Source organism: Podarcis liolepis (genome assembly GCF_965112155.1).
Source record: "Podarcis liolepis genome assembly, chromosome: 1".
NCBI lineage: Eukaryota > Metazoa > Chordata > Lepidosauria > Squamata > Lacertidae > Podarcis > Podarcis liolepis.
In genome coordinates this window covers 85,843,593-85,860,605 of record NC_139554.1, presented here as the reverse complement: position 1 = coordinate 85,860,605, position 17,013 = coordinate 85,843,593, and the positions used below count along the sequence as shown (strand labels likewise).

Sequence of the window (17,013 nt, the reverse complement as noted above, 5' to 3'; positions counted from 1 at the left end):
TTTTTAGGATTGAAGTTTACCTTGAAGTTGCTGGGCTTTTTTAAAAAGGATTTTACCCCAGGACATATACTCCCACGGGGGCTGGATTAAATTGATCAGCGGGCTGGATTAGGCCCCCGAAATGGACTTTGCACATGCCTGGTGTAGGTAGCAGCAGCAGCAGCAGCTGGGATCTCCTCCTCCAAACACTGTAGCTACCCCCTTTTGGATCTGGTGAAACTGGGCATCTTTCCCATTTCATTCTAGCTTCCAGATTGAAAATTGGAAATCCTTTCATGTATAGTGAGAATTTCCCCAGGAAGTGACACTCAAAGCACCGATTGTTTCGCAGTGAGAGCCATTGCAAGAATTAATCTATGAGGCTCCTTATATCAGGTCAGTGTTTTTGTCCATCTAGCCCAGTATTGCCTGCTCTCCTGAATATCAGGCAGAGATCCCTGCCCTCACCTGCTACATCACCCATTTAACTGGAGGTACCGAGGATTGAACCTGGACCATCTGTATGCAAAGCATGTGCTCTACCACTAAAATATTATCTCTCCCCAATTACGGCTGTTTAGTATGCAGTACAACTACTGAGATGGCTTTCCTATCACACACATTATTGGTAACACTGTAGTACAGAATCAGCATCCTTCTAAGTGCCTATCTGGTGAGCTGCACAGTGGTACCTTGGTTCTCAAACTTAATCCATTTCGGGAGTCGGTTTGACTCCCGAAACCAGTGCTTTTTTCTGGGGGGGATGCAGGGGTACGCATACCCCTAAACATTTTGTGAATCTAAGTTTGGCCTCATTGAGGGGCAGTATTTAAATATCAGTAGGAAAATGAGAGTACCCCTAAACATTTTTTGAGAAAAAAGCTCTGCCCAAAAACATTCAAAAACCAAGGCACGGCTTCTGATTGGATGAAGGAGCTTCCTGCACTCAAGAGGAAGCCGTGTCGGATGTTCGGCTTCCAAAAAACATTCGCAAACCAGAACATTTACTTCCCGGTTTGCGGCGTTCGGGAGCTGATTTGTTCAGAAGCCAAGTCATTTGAGTACCAAGGTACCACTGTAGTTGAAATGAGGCTGTCTTGTGTTGTGTAGTCTAGTTTCTTGTATTCCCACCTCTGACATGCTTCATAGCTAGCTTGACATGCTCCCCTTTTGCTTCACAGATTTTGCCCCAGGCTTGCTGCCTGGGAGATGGGCACCAATTCACTTCTAACCTGAAAGAGCTCTATGTGTCAGTGTCCCAAAAGCAGGCTAGGGCAGCTTGCAAACGGCACTGGGAAGGTGAGTAAATGAATCATGCAATGGGAAGGATGTGTCTACTGCAACACTACTCTTGTGAAGATAGGAATACATCTGGCAATGGCCATAAACAGGAATAATCTTAACTTTGATGTTTTTGAACTGCCACAAAATAGCCATGCAATTTTCCTGATGCATCTCCAGATGTGCTGCTTCTAGCTCAAAAAAAAGAAAGAAAGCTAGTCTACCCACAAGAGAGTGAAACAACCTCTTGATGTGCCATTTTTATGTGTATTATTCTCTTGTACACCCTTGCCATTTCTCCTTGCAATTCCTGCTCATCTGTCTTAAGCACTGGCCACTCTGGCCATTATCGTTCATGCTTTAGTACAGGGATGAGGAACCTTTTTCAGCCCCAAAATCACATTCCTTTCTGGGCAGTCTTTCAAGGGCCACGTTCACATGTATTGCTCTGTTCACTTTTGCCTTTGGCTCCTGCCCACCACTGGCACGTATCTTTGTACAATAGGCTAGAATCTATACCAGTGGCTGCCAACCTTTTTGGACTTGTGAGCACATTTTGAATTTTGAAGAAATACTGGGAGAGCCAGTCACAAAATAACTGCTGTTGGAGGACATGACATAACACAAAATTAGAGAGCCAACCACCCCCAACAACCTGATGCTTACACAATATCGTAACTAAACACTGGAAGAACCTATCAGGAGTGAACATAGACCATGGGTACCGAAATTTGTGGGAAACCACGCTACTAGAGAAGTTAACCAACAAACTCAAACTAACACAGGGACAAGCAAAGGGGGACGCCTTCACCTCGGTGCATAGCTGTCAATGTTTCCCTTTTTTAAAGGGAAATTCCCTTATTCCGAATAGGATTCCTTGCAAGAAAAGGGAAAAGTTGACAGCTATGTCCCGGTGTGGTTCCCCTTTATCACAAACACAGCACAACGGGACAATGACCTATCCCCCCACAACAGCATAAAAATCAATATGGCTTGCCTGACCCAACAACCTAGCCCTCCCCCCAAAAAACAAGCCACACTGCATTCAGCTGAATGAAATCAACCAAGCTTGGGAACCCCTAACCCAGGCTTCCTCAGCCTTGGCCCTCCAGATGTTTTGAGACTACAATTCCCACCATCCCTGACCATTGGTCCTGCTAGCAAGGGATTATGCGAGTTGTAGGCCGAAAACATTTGGAGGGCTGGGGTTTAGGAAGCCTGCCCTAACCTCTCGCATTATCAATAATAAATACATAAACAAAGGACCTACCCATGTGATGCTGACACAACCCACCTAAACTAATACAGTAATAGGCAATAGAATAAAAGAACAATACCTCCCAACTCTCTCTCCCCCCCACTCCTTTCCCCTAAACTGCAATATGTCTATGACAAAAGGGTCTCTCACCAAACATAAATGAACTGTGAAAAAGACTATGAATTGAACGTGGAGACAATAGAGGTACCTTTCCCTGTTTATCTGTTTGCTTTCTAAAACAAAAACTCCTTCATAAAAACTAATTTTTTAAAAAGGAATTTGCACATTCTGCCCCATAACCTCCTTTCTAGAAGAGCTAGAGACTTACTTTAAAAAAAAGAAAAAGTGAAAGCTCAGAGTCTGTTGCACCTGCCCAGGCACACCATTGGAAACCTTCACAGACACCATGGTAAAGACCCCTAATTTATACACACTTGCACACCCTTCTCTATACTCCATGTAGGCAAGGAAGAGTCAATCAGTGTACAAAGAGACATTAAGGCCAGGCAAAAAGACTTGATGATCTGAAGGAAGGCCAGCAAGGGTTATAGCCTGGGGAGGGAGTGTGGTCTGGAGAGAAGCCTGGAGAGCTGCATTTGGCGTTAGACATGGGGTTCCCCATCCCTGCTTTAGTTATTCCAAGGTTGGATTGCCATAATGCACTCCATATGATGCTGCCATTAAAGTCTATTCAGAAGCTTCAGCTAGTACATAATGCAGCTACTTGCCTGTTGATTGGTGCCTATCAGTATGGTCCTATATCACCTGTTTTGAGGCTTCTGTGCTCATGGGAGTAGCCAGGGGGTGGGGTGTATGTTTGTGAAGCTGCCTCCCACTTAAATCAAGTAAATAATAAAAATACTTAACTAACTGACCTATCACATTGCAGATAGCTCAGTTCTGCCCCCCCAACATAAATCCTGTTCCTGCTAACATAAATCCTGGCTATGCCCATGTGCGAGCTACCTGCCTATTTGATTCAAGCCCCTGTTCAAAGTGCTGCTTTTTAACCCTTTAAAGCCCTCAAATGCTCGGGTCCTGATTATCTTAGGGAAAGTCTCCTTCCCTATGCTCTCTCTCCTGGCAGTTGAGGTCTTTATAAGGATCAGTGCCTTTTCAGTGGCAGTCCTAATTCTTTGGAATTATTCCAAAAAAGAGACACACATATTTTCCCCCGTCTGTCCTTTATGGAAGCCAATAAAAATTATGTTTCAAAAAGTGATTAAGGACTGATTTCTTCTATGACTGCTACTGTATGTGCTCTTGCTGACTTTTTATTCTTTATTCTTTTATTGTTGAAGCTTTTAATTTTGTAAAATACTATGAAATTTAATGAGCAATGCTATACATTTGGATAACTAAATAAAATGTGGTCATATTTGCCTTCCCTACTGTTAGTGTTCCCCTGCACATTTCAGTATGGCCCAACTCCTTCCAGCTGTTTCCATTTACAAGTTTTAAACTTATGTAAGTGGTATAGAGTGAGGATGTGAATTATCTTCCTTAGATGTTGGAGGGAGGATAGACTTGTGGGTTAGTTGCTGCTGCTACCCCCCAGAATCACATGAAGCCAGAAGAGATGGCCTCTTGTTAAACTAAAATTATCCTTTCCCGGGACACTACTGTTGTTACTCTACAGCTCTGTGATCTTAGGGGGAAGGATTTATATTTCTGTATAGGTAGGTACCTAGGTAGATAGGAGATGTCAATTTACAAAAATATATTTGTTTGATTTCTATCCCTTGCCCCTGCTCTTTCTTATGTACATTGGCCTACTGAATTCCTCGCTCCCATGTATGTTGTTTTTATTTGACACTATCAGGAGACTGTGAGAGTCCTGAACATGCCAACTTCCAGGACCTTGCCCAGAAGGCTGCAGATTTGCCAACTGAGGAGAAGACTGAATCGCAGTCAGCAGCTGCACAGTGTACACAAGACACAGTGGTGAGAGGAGCCCCTCAGCGTACATGTGGGAATGGGCAAGGGAAGGGATAGATGTATGAGGATATGATTCGGGGTAAGCATGCCGTGAATGTGGATGGAGAGACACAGGAACTTTCCCAGAGATCCTGATGCATCTACTAGATTTTGCAGCTCTGTTATGTTATATAGTGGTCTGCCAGCTCCACAGAGGTGTGGCGGAGTAAGCAAACCATAGGTTGCCAGCCCATGTATGTCCTGCAATCTTGGGATAGAAAGGGGCAGGTGAATGTCTACAGTTTGGCAACAAACACAAGAGAGTGTGAGGTGCTGTTGCTCACCGCTTACTGAATACCAGCTGTGGGTTGGGGGTGCGTGGCAAAAGGCTTGTCAAGGTATATTTGTAATGTAAATAGGAGAGGAGGAGAGCTCCCTAGCAGAAGAAGCCATGGGAAAAGTGGTGCCTTTTTCTGACTCATCCCAATGGTCCACCAAGGACAGTGCTCTCTACTCTGACTGGCAATGATTCTCCAGGGTTCTTGGCCAAAGGTTTTCCCCATTACTGCTACCTGATGCCAGGGTTTATATCTGGGGATCATTTGCATGCAGAGCATGTGCTCTACCACTAAGCTATGGTCCCTTCACTTAGACATTTTAAAATGTACATCTGCCTTCATCCTTCTGGCAGCAGTTTCATAGGGATTCATACTGGGAGCCACAGGAGCTGTGCAGTCACCCATCGAGGATGTGACCAAGGATGGCAGTGCAAACAATGTTATGCTGGAGGACAAATGAAATAGGAAAAGTGTTGGGAGGTAGCTTAATAGATTAGAAGGAAGAGGCTCTTCCAGGCAAGTGGAGTAACATGCTGTTGGTAGAAGAAAGACTTAAAAGGGTAGGTGGGTTTTACAGAATAAGGAGAAACTAATGAGAAGGGGAGAAAACAGGAATTGAAAGCAGACCTAAGGCCTAGTTTGCTGAAGCAATATGGTTGCCACTTTCATATTATTCTATCCCGCAGTGCTCCAGTGATATGTGAAGCAGCAAAGTCACATGGGAAGAGAAGATCATGTACTGACCCTGCCAGCGCATACAAATTTTTGAAAGCTCATAAAATGAGGATGGCATTTGTGTGTGTGAGGTCGTTTGCCAGTAGTGTTGTTATAGGCACTAGGCAATAAGTGTATGTGACATTCATACAACTGCATTCCAGACAGCATTCCAGATTGCAGTGACTGGGAGAGAGAATTACATTTCCCCAGTGATTATATATTGCATTTTGAGTGCTAGAAAAATATGATGTTCCATCACAGCGGAGCTTCCTAATGGAAAGTTGTCTATCTCTGTTACAAATGTGTAAAAATTACACGTGTTGTATAAATAAGTGAATATATAAGTTTGGCCATGTGGAAAAACAATAGTACTAAAATGTCAGTGCAAAGCAAAATCAAGATTTGATTTACTGCATGAAAAAGAGTAACTAGAGAGTCCTTAGGAATGTAGTTTTCATATAAACAAAGGGGAAATGGCATAGGCAAGGGGGTCTTGGTCAATCCAAACCATGCTTCACCATCCCCTTACTTAGTGCCCTGCATCAAGAGGACTAGCTGGTGTCTGGAGTAGGGACTTCCCTTGTTCACTGTGAGATTGTGAAACTCATGGATGTCCTGTGGACTCCTCCAGCTTCTTTTTGCCCCACAGATGTAACCTTCATAAGTTAGATATACAAAAGACACATTTATCCCATGACCAACCAACATTACCATGTGCTACTGCCAGCTACTTGCTACTGTTCACAACCCATGCAACAACTGTAAGCTCTGTGTCTGGATAGCCAAATGCTCGAAGTGAATATACCAGAAAGATCCTGTGGTGTGGCTGTTTTTGTTTGTTCCTACTGATGAATTGATTTGTTAACTGATTGGTTCTAACTATTGCCTCTTCTTTCCAGATACCTTCCTCCCAGACCCAGAAGGTTCATTTGCCCATTGCCAAGAGCAAAAGGAAGAAGGCAAAAGGGCTATTTGGCTGATGCAAATGACTCTTCCACAGAGACAGAAATGCTGTTGTTGTATTGAACCTCTCCCTCTTCCTGGAACAACTGGAAGAGAGATGGACTTTTCTCCTCCAGAATACAGCTATGCCACTCTGTTCCTTCCCTCTCCCCTCTTTCTTGCCATGTTGGGCACCATAGTGGGCAGTATCCCCTTCCACACTACAGCTGTCTATTGCCCTACCTCTGCTTATTTTTTTCTTATTTTCTGGAGTACAGATACTAGCCTTGAAACTTGGAGATGATGCATTCAAAGTAAAAAGCAGGGAAAAGAAAGTGGACAGATAGGAATCCAAGATTGATAGTTATCTGGGCTCCTACTACACCTATTCTGTCCATAAAATCTATACCCCACTTTGTTAATGTGTGTGTAATGAAGACCTTGGATAAAAAAGTTGGGCTTACTGATGCAGTGTCTTTTACACATGCACTATACAATGCAGCATTGCCAGCATCTATCAGCTGAACCACGTCTTCTTTTTTCTACAAGCTTACAGCCTTCTTGGTGGCAGATAAATGTTTAAGAAGGATGTGGACATCGTCTAACAAAGGTGCAAAACCCAAAGCAGGGCATGGGTTGGGGTTGTGTTGGTCTGTGTGATTTGCATGGTCTTTCTTCTGTGTCTGCACAGAATCTATGTCTCTTAATCTGTGTCTTCCTTCTCTTCCACTCAGCACTTGCTTCCTCTCATCCTTTGTTTAGTTCTACTCTATTTTTCACAAAATATACTGCAGAGGATTAAATTTTGATGAAATGAAGGTACATTATACTGATTCAAACAAATTCACACAAACATAATTTTAGCCTGGGCTCCACTTTCCTTGATGCAAACATTTGCTTTTTGAAGGCACAGAATATTCTCTTCCCTAAATATCTAATGTTCAGTCTGTGAAACCTTAGTCCTTTGACTGATCAGACTTTTCCTGCCCTTATAGCTAGAGATAGGACATAACCTTCTACCTTTATTTTTGTACAGAGGCAGTCCAAGGGATGCTGGTGCCTGAGGTAGAAAAATGACACCTTCAATAATAATAATAATAATAATAATAATAATAATAATAATAATAATAATAATAATTAATTTAAATCTTTTGCTGCCTATCAATATTCCAAAACTTGCCATATACAATGTCTAACAACAAGTTTAGAACTGCAGCACCCAGAACTCGGAGCACATATGGGGTTCTCTTGGACTTTTTGTTTAATATCATCATGTTTGTAAGCTGAAGTTCCACACATCCTGAAATATTTTCTGCAACATAGATCTACACAACTTTGGACTTGCCAAGCTGAATGACATCTTTCATCTGAGGATCACAGGGCAGTATTTTTAAAAATCACCTTTCTGCCCCATACGAGTATAAGGGCTCACTGAGATCTCAGTACATCTATTGCTTTTGCTATTTGGGACCACAAGAACAGTGGGGTTGTATAGCACCTGGCAATGATAGCATTAGGCTTCTGGGCTCTGTTTGGCTTGTGCGGTCATGAGTTGTACAGGACTGTGCTGTAAACCCTTCTTACTCATACAGTTCATTACTACATAGTCCTGTCTTTACTGGAGTACAGTTCTCTTCTTGCACTGACTTTTACTCCATTCTTATGCCCTTCTTCTATCCTTCAACCTGCAGAACTTCACTATACCAAACCTCCAGATTTTTATAGCAAATGTTGTGTCATTTGATGCCCATGAAGTCCTAGTGTTGTGAAAGGAAGCAGTTTACTGTAGCTGCAAAGCAGGCTTCTGACATACTACCCCCTCATACCTGCTTCCAGGATCAAAAGGCGAATAAAAACAGATTGCTCTTGGCCAAAGGAATTACAGGCTATCATTGCAAGCAAGCTGGAAAACCACATCCTAGAGGCCAGAAGGGGAAGAGGCTTCTGCCATAGCAAGTGATGCTAAAGAATTACCTTCCCCCAAATGCTGTCCTGCCCATTTTGGCTGTCAGTCAAGTAGTGCTCATGCTGTCCTGCTGGGCCACACCCAATAGCCACAGAACCATTCACAATGAAATTAACTCCTTTGACCTTAGAGGGAATTAAGCTAAAAAGTCTCTTCCTTTTCCTCCCCAGTGAAGCCAGAATACTTCAACTCTGCTGCCTGTTAACAAGATACTGATATGAAAAATGAAGAAATAGTAGATGCAGAGTTCTAGAATTATCTAAAGATTCATCCTAACATATTGGGGTTTGTCCACTGACATTGTGCTATGGTTCCCACTGCAGAAACAGAGGAACAAAAAGGTTTCAGTGAACTGATTGTAGAGTCTTAAATTGATTAACCAGAACAGTACAGTTTTACATTACTGAATGTTTTTAAAATGAAATTTGGAGTTTATGAAATCTTGAAATCTGGAGTCTTAAATTCATATTTTGAAACATATAGAATGAGTGATTACATAATATATAACTTAGTGGTCTGGGAGGGCACATGCTTTGCATGCAAAAGATCCCGTGTTCAATCCCTGGTACCTCCAGATAGATTTGGGAAATGCACCTGTCTGGAACCCTGGATAGTCAGCCACTGCCTGTCAGTGTACAATGTACTTGCAGTCAGTCTTAGCTCCCTAGTTTATCTAACACTAATTTTATACTCAAACTTCATACCCCTCCATTTCTATTGTTGACATATCTGTCTTTTTAAAGTAATTAATATGATTATGTTTATTACATCTGAATATATATTGGGGGGAGGGGGGAAATTGTTGAAACATAGAGCCCCTCCAGATGTCTTTTTTACTGCACATTCATCATGATTTGCCCCCAATGTGTTAATGGTGAAGTTGTATATGATTGCACTTTCAATAATGTGCCTGTGAATGTTCCAGGGTGATTAAACTAGATTAGTTGCAATTGATGCTTGTCCTGCGCTTTCTTGATAACAATTCTGTAACTTCTTGTACTACAAAAGTACCAACTTCCTGTCTTCATCCACATGGGTAACACACAGCACATAAAACTCCAAACATAACAAACAAAACCCCAAGCCCTAAGCCTACAATTTCAGGCAAAGGAAACATGCCTGTAGGGGAAGTGTGCAAAGATTTGTACTGAGACAGTAAGGGACAAAACTGCACATCTCCTGATACAAACTGAAGAGGCAAACAAACATCTTTTTCCCCCTCCCCAAGAAGTCGGGGGCAGCTTGAAAGATTGAACACTGCTTGGGTATGTATACTCATTCCACTGTTATCTTTGATCCAATAAGTTTGGCAGGCTTTTCATTTTTGAAAAAAACCTGCACAACCTGTTTGAACATAAGCAACAACATGACAAAAGGGACATGTTTGTACACCACAAGAAGCAAAGCCTCTTTCAAACCACTTTCAACTCTCTTTAAAACAATCATCTGGCTCCTGTCTGAGGATGTCCTAGAGGCTGTCATTCCAAGCAAACACGCTACAGGCAACAGGCAGAATGGGTGTGAGCTCTGTCTGCAGAACACAGTCCCTGACCACCACACGGCCCTGCCCAAGTGGTGCAGCCCAGACAAGCATCTGCATTTGTCATTAAAGAGACATCATCAGCATAAGGAGAAGTGAAAGAGTTTTTTGTAATAATAATTTAAAAAAATCGAAGTAGTGGTGTTCCTGTTCAGAGACTACTCCTGGCTGAGCTACTTTCACCTTTGCATTAGACATTTCCTGCTGGGAAATCAGGCGGCAAGTGACACTGGGAAGGGTCCAAAAGCAGCCATTGCAATTAGGACTTGGTGTATCGTTAAGAAGGAGCATTCTTGCTCATCAGGCTAAGTAGCAGAGAGAAATGACACAGAGTATGCTGACAAGACTATGACATTATTAATTTGTTTGACAAGAGTTTAATGACAGCCACTACCATGACACAAAGTAATACTCAACTACTATGTCTGTGCCAGTCACTCTAGTTTCATGTTAAAATATTATATTAACTGGTTTTACTATTAGCAGTGGAAGCCACTTTATGGTAAAACATCACCTTATCCATATACGGCACTTGACCAATCTGCAGAACTGGCACTGTTACAGGTGTCACATGATACTCATCTCACAGTGTAAGGAATAGATATTTTACTGTGGCAGCACCCACACTCCCTGTTGGCATCAGGCAGGTGCCTTCACTGTACTCTCTTTGGTGCCTGCTAAAAATATTTTTGTTTAGGCAAGCCTATCCAGATATGTAGACACATGTTTTAATCAGTTTTTCAGCTTATCATTTACTTTAATTATTTTTAAATAGTTGTTTTTACTACTCAAATGAAAGCCCTGTAGAATTTGTATATAGATTAGTAGCCTTAGGGTCCAAAGCACTGTGTTCTGCCAAAATTGCATGTTTGTACAAGGTGTTTTCTAGTGTGTATCTTTTATATATATTTTTATTGCCACTTGTTTATTTTTACTTCTTGAAACAATTATTTTACAACTTAACTACAATTGTCTCTAAGTGGTGTACAATAAATAAAAAGGTAAAGGTAAAGGACCCCTAACCGTTAGGTCCAGTCACAGACGACTCTGGGGTTGCGGCGCTTATCTCACTTTACTGGCCGAGGGAGCCGGCGTTTTTCCGCAGACAGCTTCCGGGTCATGTGGCCAGCATGACTAAGCCGCTTCTGGGGAACCAGAGCAGCGCACAGAAACACCGTTTACCTTCCCGCTAGAGCAGTACCTATTTTTTATCTACTTGCACTTTGACGTGCTTTCGAACTGCTAGGTTGGCAGGAGCAGGGACCGAACAATGGGAGCTCACCCTGTCACAGGGATTTGAACTGCCTTCTGATCGGCAAGCCCTGTCACAGGGATTTGAACTTCTGATCGGCAAGCCCTAGGCTCTGTGGTTTAGACCACAGCACCACCCGTGTCCCGTGTACAATAAATACAATACAGAAAATATTTAAAAATTGTCAACATGATAAATTCATATTTCTATTAAAATTCCTGTTGGGATAAAAGAGGTGCTTGATCTCAACTGGGAGTTCCATAAAATTGGGGGCACAACACTGAATGCACTGCTTCTGGTGGGTAGGAGTTGTGCAGCTGAACCATGGAGACCATTAACAGTGATTCCCCCAAATACCTCTGTGACTGGGCAGGGATATAAGGGATTCAGTAGTCCTTGAGGTATCCTGGACCTAAGTTGTTAAGGGCCTTGTAAATTAATACAATAACCTTTAACCTGGCCTGGTAATGTAGTGTATGGGCAGCCAGTGCAAGTTTTTAAATACCTGAATTATGTGCTGGCCATAGTATAGTCAATGTGTTTTGAACCAGCTGGTGGAAATGTACCCGCAAGTAAAGGAACTATAGGACCCCCTACTGCAATATTTGTCCGCTAAAATAAGTCCACACTCAAATCAGAAACAGTTGGCATAGCTTGGGATGGTCCAGGGTTTATTTCCAAATGTAAATCCTGCTGTTTCTTATGTTTATTAGTTCATTCATATGTTTATGAGTGACAAATTGCATGGAGGGACATTATTTGCACAAAGGTGAAGCTTTTGGTTTAATGCAATACTAGGGCACCTTGCAGGGGGAAAACTCCTGGTGTATGATTTACTTTATGGAAGAAATCTCCCCTGCCCCGATTTCTTCAGGTAGTAGAAGCACCTCTCTTAAATGAGGAACTGCAAACCCAGGAACCAACTTCAGTCTCCATCCTTGCCTTCTAGTCTCCACAGCATGGGTGGGGAACCTCAGGTTTAGGGGGTGTCAAATAGAGACCCTCCAGCCCTCTTAGTATGGCCCACTGAACTCTCCCCAGGACCCTCACTCATCCTGCTTCACCCCCTGAATGTTACTGCCTGGCTGGAATGTGTCATTGATTTCTCTGGATGGAGGATAGAGAGGGGTGTGTGAGTGCATGCAGAAACTAGCCTGCTGTACAAAGGCAAAGTTTACATTTGTTGCTCTGCCCACTTTTGCTTCTATCTCTGTCCACCACTAGCATATGGCCCCCAGAAAGATGCCCAGAAGGGAAATTCAGCCCTCAGGCTGAGAAAAATCCCTACCTCTGGTCCACATCGGTACCTGAATACAAAGATTCATTCAAGAATACAAAAATAGATTTCTGTCTCCATAGAAATAGTACCCCATATTGAAAAACTTCCTTCAGTGTCCCACCCAATAACTATACAGCTCTTCATGGCCACTTACGCTATTACGGTGAACCAAGGAAAACATTAATGAAAGATAAGGGAAGCAGCTGGGGAGGGTAAAATTAGTTAAGCTGCAGCAAAGTTATACATACGCTTTCCTAATCTACACTTGTTCTCTTAGTTTACAGATGCAAGAGTTGCCTTCCAGTGTTTAACTAACTTGTAGGGAGTCTGCAAAACTGCCTATATATTTTTGTGAGTGATCTCCATTAGCTCCTGCTTGTATTATAAAATTTTATAATGCTACAGTCTTCTAGTGAGACAGTAACCTGAGCGTGAAGGCCCTGAGAAGAGGGTAGAGAAGAGTATGCTAATGCACTTCATACCATCCACGCCCCTTCTTGGGTTGATGTCCCAAACTCCCATCAGCCTTAACTCTTCTCTCTCCACTTCTTCCTCTTAAGTTCTAGCCCCCAGTCTTCCACCTAGTGCAGGGCATATACCTTGTTATTTACTTGAGGTGTGTGTATTCAAAGTGAACACCACACATAAGAACATAAGAGCCCCATCATAATCAGGCCAAAGGCCCATCTAGTCCAACATTCTGCTCTCATAATGACCAGCCAGATGCCTATGGGAAGTGCACAAGCAGAACTTGAGTGCAACAGAGCTCTCTCCACTTGGATTTGCAGCAGTTTCAGGAGTCTAAACTTTATTTTCTAATGCATTTCTGTCCCTTAAGACTGACAATAGGACTATGTATGGTGTGTAATGATGTCTCAGAAGCCCAGGAGAAAGGGGAGGGTGCACTGAGCTAAATTTTCTGGTATGGATCTTAATTGCCCAGCATAGCATATCTCCCTCAAATAATCTGGTATGAGCTGATTGGTACAAATCTGCATAGAATGGTTCATTTTACAGTGCTAGTTTTATCTGACACATTTTTAGTAATATTAGTTTTACACACTGTAAACAGGTATTAATAAGTATTGGCACTCAGCGTCTATTAAAAAGAAAAAGAAAATAGCACGCCCTCCAACTTTACCTGGAGATACCACGGAGATAGCAGCAATTCTGTTTACCTCTGGATACCTGCTGCTTTTATCTGTGGGCAGAGCTATTCAGTGGAAGCCAATGGAAACTCATAAACCTGGAGCAGATAATCTCCCGCGCATTAGATTTGCAGTGACTATACCGAGAACTTGTGCTGAACCCAACGCGCACGTGGGACCCGGACAGCGTCCAAGTAGGCAGCCTCGCTTTGCAAAAATTCAATCTGGACGGTCAGTAATGCAAGGAAAATTCCCCCTCTCCTGTCACAGAAGTGCGCCTCGGTTTTAAAAAATAAGGAAATAGTGCCCCCTGGACTGCAATGCCAGTTGTGATTATGGGGATTTTTCCGGCTGCCCTTTTCGTGTGCCAGCCTGAGGAGGGAGGGATCCATTCAGTACTGCTACACCCTCCACGTCTCTTTTCGAGTCAGTCAACGCCACCACCCACTCCCTCACGTCAGAACTAGAGAGGCCCCCTGCATCCAAGGCAGAGGCTGAAGAACCCAACTCTCAAACTACTTGGGAAGCACAACTTCTTTCTTTGGCGATCACTCGTAGCCGAGTAAGATTGTCTTCCATAAACACGGTTTTAATAATGAGTCCGTAAATGACTGTGGAGGCCAATTCTGGACCCACACGTCCTTCCACAGTGGGGAGATTGGTTCCCAGGCATGGTAACCCTGTGGGCCGTGCTGTGTTAAGCCCGAAGAAGTTGATCAGCGGCCGTTTGGGAGTAAAGAGGAAGCGTTTCAGGGCGGGAACTCTTGGCTGTGTAGGCTCTTTGTCGATTCCCCCTACAGTGTGGAGACAAACTGACCCCCCTCTTGCGAGGCGGGGGGAGAGAAAGGGAAAGTTGGATTGGCAGAATTGGCTAGGACGCAGGGTAGTTTTCAGCCTATCTGCTATTCTTCACTCCCACTACCCACCTCACGCTTTGATAGAGTTGATACAGTCCAGGGAAGGGACTACAACCTAGACGGGGTAATCGCAAGGATTATGCCTGACCTCATGGGAACAGCGAACGAAGACCCAGGACCTGTTTCCTCATGGTTGGCGCTCTGTTGCCCTGAAAGTTTGTACCAGCCCGTGCTTGAAGGTGCTCAATACTAAAATCAAGTGGTTGTTACTACTTCCTCTGCCGATCCTCCTCTGACAGGTTAACGGGACTTCTGGCCTCTGGGTGCCGGCTCAAGGGACAGGAAGTTAGGGAGTTGGTTTATACAGAATCAGACCATCCACTTGGTCCACCTTAGCTCCTTACTGTCCCCACTGACTGTCAGCAGCTCTCCGTGATTTCAGACAGGGGATATTGCCAACCTTATCTTAAGATACGTATTAATGTCTGGAATCTGGAACCTTCTGCATGCAAAGCAGCTGCCCTCCCCTAGAGATGAATCGTGCCAGTTTTGAAGCCCCCTCCCTCTAAGTCCACACATCTCTTGCCCGTCCTAATAGCCAGAACCACTGACTGCCCCATATGCCTTTCTGTGGCTCCTTCCTTTCCATCCTTTTGCCTTGTTCTTGCTTCCACCCTACCTTAGCTGTCTGCCACAGCAGCCCAACAAGGGGGGCGGGGGCAAGCTGGCTGCTGATGTCCTCTTCGCAACAAATGCCCCATGGAGAGTATCCAGTGAGTGGATAGAGTTGCAACCTCAGTACTGCCCTCCATGCTGCATCCCATCCAGTCTCCACTGAACTTGCAGGAGACATGATTATTTCATAGCCCCAGCATGGACGTGCACGTGTGTATGTGTTCAACCAAACCCAGGAAGCCAGTGTGTTCCTGGTGCCTAGATAGTTGGAGATGGCTCTGAGGATTTGGATTCAAATCTCTCCACCACCACTGCGCTTCTGCCATTGATTCAGTGAGTGACCTAAGGCGAGTCATAAGCTCACCCTGCAATTTTCTATTTTTAGAGCAAATTCCACATTGGCTGCAGAATGGCTGTGCAGGCACCAATAGCTATGATATGCTTATATTTGCAGTAATAGGTTGCCATATTCAAAAAGCGACCTCTTCCTGCACCCTTCTAGGGTAATATTGGATCAGATCTTGGTTTAGGGTCACCGGATGGGTTGCAAACACTGGTAAGAAGGCCCAGCCCAGGAAAAGGCATCCCCAGGAAAAGCTTCCCGTACTCAGTATGGCTGTAGCTGGTTCTCTCTCTCTCTCTCTCTCTCTCTCTCTCTCTCTCTCTCTCATATATATATATATATATAGGGAGCCTGGTGATAGAATGTAACCCAGGTGGGTGTAGGTCGAGGTGGTGCCATCAGAGCAAATCCAGGACCCCACTCAGCAAAAGGACCCGGAAGGGATGTCTTACTATGGGTTGAAAAAGCGAAATCTATTGGTCCAGACACTAAAATGGACCTAAATGCATCAGTGGTGGGTAGGACAGAAAGCAGTAAGTAGGTGGCAGATGGATAATCGGCAGATGTTTTGTGATTGTGAAAGGAGGGAGCGGGCGTTACTAGAGGTTATGGGTAGCCCATTCGGGTTCCCATCAAGGTAGGTCTGAGGGGTCCTTCAGATACACTCTTTTGCATTGGAAGTTAAGACGGGCACCCTCCAGATCCAGTTGGACTACAACTGGAATGACCCCTGACCAGTGCAATCTCAGGTTGGTAAGGAAAGGGAAAACTGGGTAGTGCAGAGAACTGGATGCATGGGCATAGCCAAGGGGGTTCAGGGGGGCAGCAGCAGCCCCAGATCAAGTAAAACAATAAAAATACTTAATTAACTGACCAATCACGTCGGTCCTGCTACCCCCGTTAACAAAGTCCTGCCCCCCCCAAAAAAAATCCTGGCTACGCCCATGGCTGGATGGATGAATTAAAGGTGAGGAGCAACAGAGTCCAGAGGAGTGCAGACCTCCGGGAAGTCCATTTATTATATAAAAGAAAATCGATCAAGCCGAAGCTCTTCAGAGAACTCTCTTCTCCCCAAGCCCTGAAGCACAAGTCTGCCTCTGACTTCTCGATTATGAGAGAGAATCCGAAAAGAACTTTTCACATGCTCGGGTTCACGCTCTCTTCCTCCCTTCCTCCCTATCACTTTGCATGTGCTCTGAAGCTAGGTACACGGCCCCGGGACTGAATAAGAAAGCCCTCGCTCCTCTCCAGACAGAGGTGCCAACTTGAATTAAATATGGGGGGCAGGTAAGCCCCGCCCGTCGACCCCTAGGAGTTGGCTCCTATGTCTCCAGGCTGCGCTCCCGGGCGTTGTGTTGACTTTGCCCGCTGGCAGCTGCAAGGGGAAGCCCGGCCCAGGCGGCATTGTTGTCTCAGCCGGTTAATCAGATCCTACGAGTCGCTGTGGAAATATCGGGCCTCCTGCCGAACAATAGGGCCCCAGGAGGTGGTGGTTAAACTTCAACCAGCTTAACTCCCCCC

General features: G+C 44.1%; 1 protein-coding gene and 1 long non-coding RNA gene across 5 annotated transcripts in view; one reads left to right on the top strand and one right to left on the bottom strand.

Annotated features, from left to right (window-relative positions):
- The window catches only part of NHEJ1 (non-homologous end joining factor 1), a 124,754-nt gene extending 115,406 nt beyond the window's left edge, over positions 1-9,348 (top strand). For all 3 annotated transcript variants that reach the window (XM_083505093.1, XM_083505091.1, XM_083505092.1), the window contains 3 exons: positions 1,161-1,278; positions 4,341-4,462; positions 6,390-9,348. In XM_083505093.1, the coding sequence (XP_083361219.1) occupies positions 1,161-1,278; positions 4,341-4,462; positions 6,390-6,470 (321 nt within the window). In that variant the 3' untranslated portion in view covers positions 6,471-9,348. The remainder of the gene's footprint in view (positions 1-1,160; positions 1,279-4,340; positions 4,463-6,389) is intronic.
- LOC310708186 overlaps positions 1-17,013 on the bottom strand; it is a 98,484-nt gene that overhangs the window by 47,037 nt on the left and 34,434 nt on the right. The window lies entirely within an intron of this gene.